Source organism: Oratosquilla oratoria, chromosome 34, assembly GCF_046742065.1.
Source record: "Oratosquilla oratoria isolate Oo_2021 chromosome 34, ASM4674206v1, whole genome shotgun sequence".
NCBI lineage: Eukaryota > Metazoa > Arthropoda > Malacostraca > Stomatopoda > Squillidae > Oratosquilla > Oratosquilla oratoria.
The window spans coordinates 39,545,465-39,550,289 of record NC_134810.1 but is presented as its reverse complement, the minus strand read 5'-3'; the positions used below and the strand labels follow the sequence as shown (position 1 = coordinate 39,550,289).

Sequence of the window (4,825 nt, the reverse complement as noted above, 5' to 3'; positions counted from 1 at the left end):
GGAACTTGAGGTAAGGAGGATAAGGAAGAGAAGTAAGAGGAGGAGGAGAAAGAGGAGAAGGAAGCAAAGGATGAAGGAGGAGGAGGAAGAGGAGAAGGAGGAGGAGGAAGAGGAGAAGGAAGCGAAGGAGGAGGAAGGAGGAGAAAGAGAGAGAAGCCCATACAGAGAAGACGAAGAAGGAAGAAAAGGAGAAATAGGATGAGGAAGAGGAGGAGGAAGTGTAAGAGAAGGAAGAGGAGTGTGGGAGGAAGACAACAATTAAGGAGGAGGAAAATGAAAAAGAAGAGAAAGAAGAGGAGAAAGAAGGGTAAGAGGAGGAGGAGGAGGATTAGGAGTAAGAGGAGAAAGTGGAGGAAAAGATGATGGAGAAAGACAACAAAGAGAAAAAGGAAGAGAGAGTAGGAGGAACAAGAGGAGGAGGCTAGACGACCAAGAAGAGAAGGACTATAAGGAAGAAGGGGGAGGAGAATTAGAGAAAGAGGAGGAGGAGGAGGAGGAATAGGAGGAAGAAGAGGAGGAGGATGAGGAGGAGGAAGAGGAGGGGAGGTGGAAGAGGTGTAGGAATAGGAGGAGGAGGAGGAGGAGGAGGAGGAGGAGGGGAGGTGGAGGAGGAGGAGGAGGAGGTGGAGGAGGAGGGGAAGTGGAAGAGAAAATCTAAAAGGAGGAAGAGGAGAAAGTGGAAGCGGGAAAGGACAAAGTGGAAGAAGAGAAGAGTAGGAGGAGAAGGGGAGGAGAGGAGGAGAAGGGGAGGAGAGGAGGAGAAGAGGAGGGGGAGAAGGTTAATTAGAAGCGAAAAGAAATATGGAGCAGGAAGAAGAGGAGGAGGAGGAGGAGGAGGAGGAGGGAGCGGGGGTTGAGAGGAGGAAGATGAGGGAAGGAGGACGAGAGGAGGAGTAAGAGAAGGAGTTGGGGATGAGGAAACGAGGAAGAAAATGGGGGAAAGGGGATGGGAGAGAAGGAGGATGGAGAGGAGGAGGAAGGAGGAGGAGAGCAGGAGGAGGAAGGAGGAGGAGAGCAGGAGGAGAAGAGGAGGAGGAGGAGGAAGTGTAGGAGTAGGAGTAGGAGGAGGTGGGAGAGGAGGAGGAGGGGAGGAGTAGGGAGAGGAGGAGGAGGAGGGAAGGAAGACAAGGGGAGGTGAAGGAGATGTTGAAGGGAGGAGGACGGGAGGAGGAAGAAAAGAGTAGGAGGAGAAGAGAGAACAATAGGAAGAGAAAGAAGAGGGAAGAAGGAGGCGGAGGGCGGAGGCGGAGAGACAGGAGGCTGAGGAGGAGGAGGAGGAGAAGCAGGAGGAGGAGGAGAAGGAGGAGGAGGAGGAAGAAGAGGAGTTAGGGGTGCAGCAGGAGTAGGATGCGGAGTTGGAGTAGGAGGTAGAGAAAGAGCAGCAAGTGAAGTAGTAGGAGGAAGAGGAGGAAGAGGAGGAGGAGGAAAAGGAGGAGGAGAGGGAAGGGGGGAGGACCAGGAAGGCAAGGAGGAGGAAGAAGAGGACAGGAGGAGAAAGAGAACGAGGAAAGATATGAAGAAGGGGGAGTAGGTGAAGGAAAGGGAGGAGGAGGAGGAAGAGGAGGAGGAAGAGGAGGAGGAGGAAGATGAGGAGGAGGAAAAGGAGAAGTGGGAGGGAGAGAAGGGGGAGGAGGAGGAGAGACGGAGGATTGGAGAGCAGGCAAATCCCCCTCCGCCTAAGCCGTCTACATTATACGTGGAGGCGTCGAGGGAAGGCAAAAAGAGACGCACAGAAGAAACATGAGGAAGAACTCACCTCTCTGCGATTGAGATCCTGACGCCGACGCTGCACAGGCCACCTTGAGGAGCAAGACGAGGGCGAGGACCAAGCCCAGACGACGCAGCTTGGAGGACGACGGGGTCGCTGGTGTATTAACTAGGGCTGACGAGGACGTGACGAAGGAGGAAGTAGAGCACTGAGGATCTGGTGGAAGTGGAGTATGAGGAAGACGAGGCGATGCTGAAGGAGGCGGCGGAAGGGCAGGAGACGTTGGCGGAGAGGAAGAGGAGGAGGAGGAGGAGGAGCAGGAGGAAAGGGAGGAAGCGCGTCGAGAGGGCGAGGAGGAAGAGCAGGTGGCGGATAGGGGCCTCTTCCTGTAGCCACTGGTACCGTGTAACCTCATGTTTGCTGCTGATCATCATCACCTGACGCACAACATATCGCGAACGAAGACAGACGGCGACGGCGACGACGACGACGACGACGACGACGACGACGACGGCGGCGGCGACGACGACGGCGACGACGACGACGACGACGACGACGACCGTACCGACACTACCGAAGGGAGGGGGGCGGACGACGGGCGTTCGGGGGGAGAGAGGTTGGTGGGGTGGTGGTTGCTGGTGATGTTAGGCGATGTTGAGGGCGGCTAGTGTTAGGGGGCACTGGTGGTTATGTTAGTGAGGAACTGTGGGGCAGTGGGTTTAGGGTTGTGGGGAGATAGCCTTACGCTACACTACCAGAAGAAGGCACCCTCTCCCATGCCACGCCTTATTCCGCCAGATCATGGAGGCAGCAGCAGCAGCAGCAGCGACAGCAGCAGCGATACACCTTTCAGTTTCCAGGCGCCCTCCTGAGGGGGAGTGTGTGTGGTGGGTTGGGGTTCTCTGACGACACACCTCGGGGCACGAGTCTTGCAGGCGAGGGGGAGGGATGAAGGGGGGAGGGAGGGTGAGCCGGCAAGATTCACACAAGCACTCTCGAGTAGCACTCAAAACACCGTGTACGGCGGCCACGCGACTGTCCCACACGGCCTGGGTCTGGCTATCGACTAAAGGTACGAGAGAGCTCCGGGCCTAAGATCCCCCCCCGACTTCGAGTCTGCGCGCCAAAGCCACGACGGTCCCGACACCTATCGGCCAAGCGGGGGAACTAAGCAGACTCCTACTCTCTCTATATGCCTCTCTCTCTCTCTCTCTCTCTCTCTCTCTCTGACACTCTCTTGCCTCTCTCGTTTCCTCTCACCATCCCTCCCTGCCTGCCGTATCTCTCTCTCTCCCTCTCTCTCGCCTTCTCTCTCTCCTCCTCTTCTCTCTCTCTCTCTTTTTCTCTCTTGCTCTCTCTCTCTCTCTCTCTTGCCCTCTCCCTCCCTTTCCTTTTCCTTCTTGCTCTCCTCGCTCCCCACCTCTCTCTCTCTCATTCATCTCTCTCACTCTCACTCTCTCGCTCTCTTTCTCTCTCTTTTTCTCTTTCTCCCTCCCTCACATTCACTCACTTACTCCCTCTCTCTCTCTCTTTCTCTCACTCTCACTCACACTTTCACTCACTCTCACACTCTCACTCACTCTCACTCTCACATACACTCTCACTTATTCTCACTCTCACACTCACACACTCTCACTCACTCTCACTCTCACATACTCACACTCTCGCTCACTTTCACTCACTCTCACTCTCTCACCCTCTCTCTCTCTCTCTCTCCCTCTCTCTCTCTTTCAAAACAGTGTACTGAAGTAGAAAAGAAAGCACAAAAGCTTTTAGGTTACATCAGAAGACAGTTTCGTTACCTGAACCAAGAAATAGTCTTGACGCTTTACAACTCTCCAGTTCGTCCCCATCTGGAATACGCCCTCCAGTTCTGGTCGCCGAACTTGAGGATGAACATGCAGAAGCTAGAACGAGCTCAGGCGCGAGCAACGAAACTTGTTCCCGCCACTAGACACATGCGCTACCAGAGGTGTCTCGAGGATTTTGGGCTCTTTTCTCTGGAAACCTGGAGATTGCGAGGACAGCTAACAGAGGTTTTCAAAATACTTCAAGGATCTGATAACTGACTATCGACATCTCTTCAGCTTGAACGTGAATGCAACTCGCATTCATGGGTGGAAGTTCCATCCCCCTCATTGCTCTTATGACAAGGTTGGTGACTTCTTTACCTATAAAATCTGCAACACTTGCAACAGACTGCCAAAGGACGGGGTAAACAGTTCCTCGGTTGAGCAGTTCAAAAGTCGGCTTGACAAGGTGCTACAAACATTAGTGTAAGTACTAATGTGAATCCCTGGTATCCATTTAACGGTATCTTCTTGGTATGGGCTGCAAAAGCTTCTGGGGTACTGAGATGCCTTGTAAATCCTTGTAACCCTCTCTCATTCTCTCTCTCTACCTCTCTCTCTCTCTCCCTCTCTCTCTCTCTCTCACTCTCTCTCTTTTCTCTCATACTCCCCATCTTTCTCTTTCTCTCTCTCTCTCTTTCTTTCTAACTTTATATTTGTCTCTCTTACCTTATCTCTCTCTCTTATCTTCTCTCTCTTACCCTCTCTCTCTTTTGCCCTTTCTCTCTTACCCCACCTCTCTGTCTCTCTCTCTCTCTCTCCTCTCTCTCTCTCTCTCTCTCTCTCTCTCTGTGTCTATCTTACCCTCTCTCTGTCTCTTTAACACAGTATTCAATGTACATGTCTCACAGCCGTACAGCAAGACAGGGATCACAAGTGACTTTAAGATTCGAGTCTTAGTCCCCAAGCATAAATAGCGACAACGCCAAATACAAAGGATTACAAAGGCGGAGCATGCCGACAGGAGACCTTTTGGTCCATAACTAGGTCGGATGCGAAAAAAATATAATAATGATAGAAAAACATAAAATAAAATTATAATAATATAAATAATAATAATAAAAATAAAATAAATGTATAGGTAGTAAATAAGTAAGTGAATAAGTAAGTAAATACTCTGGTTGAACAATCCCATAACACCATGGGTGATGTCAATCCTTCAAAGCACTTTCTGACACGACCCACCACTGTTATGCCCTACACTACCAAGGTATGTGAAACGTTCCAAGACCTCAATGTCCTCGCCACATACATGGACAGACTGAAC

At 51.8% G+C, this 4,825-nt stretch overlaps 1 protein-coding gene across 15 annotated transcripts in view; it reads right to left on the bottom strand.

The window, feature by feature from the left end:
* Nucleotides 1-2,791, bottom strand: part of mmd (disintegrin and metalloproteinase domain-containing protein mind-meld) — a 781,430-nt gene extending 778,639 nt beyond the window's left edge. For 14 of the 15 annotated variants that reach the window (XM_076173443.1, XM_076173455.1, XM_076173452.1 and 11 more), the window contains exon 1: nt 1,757-2,791. In XM_076173443.1, coding sequence (XP_076029558.1) covers nt 1,757-2,123 — 367 coding nt within the window. In that variant the 5' untranslated portion in view covers nt 2,124-2,791. The remainder of the gene's footprint in view (nt 1-1,756) is intronic. The other variant, XM_076173458.1, reaches the window with a different exon arrangement.
* Nucleotides 2,792-4,825: the final 2,034 nt, after the last annotated feature.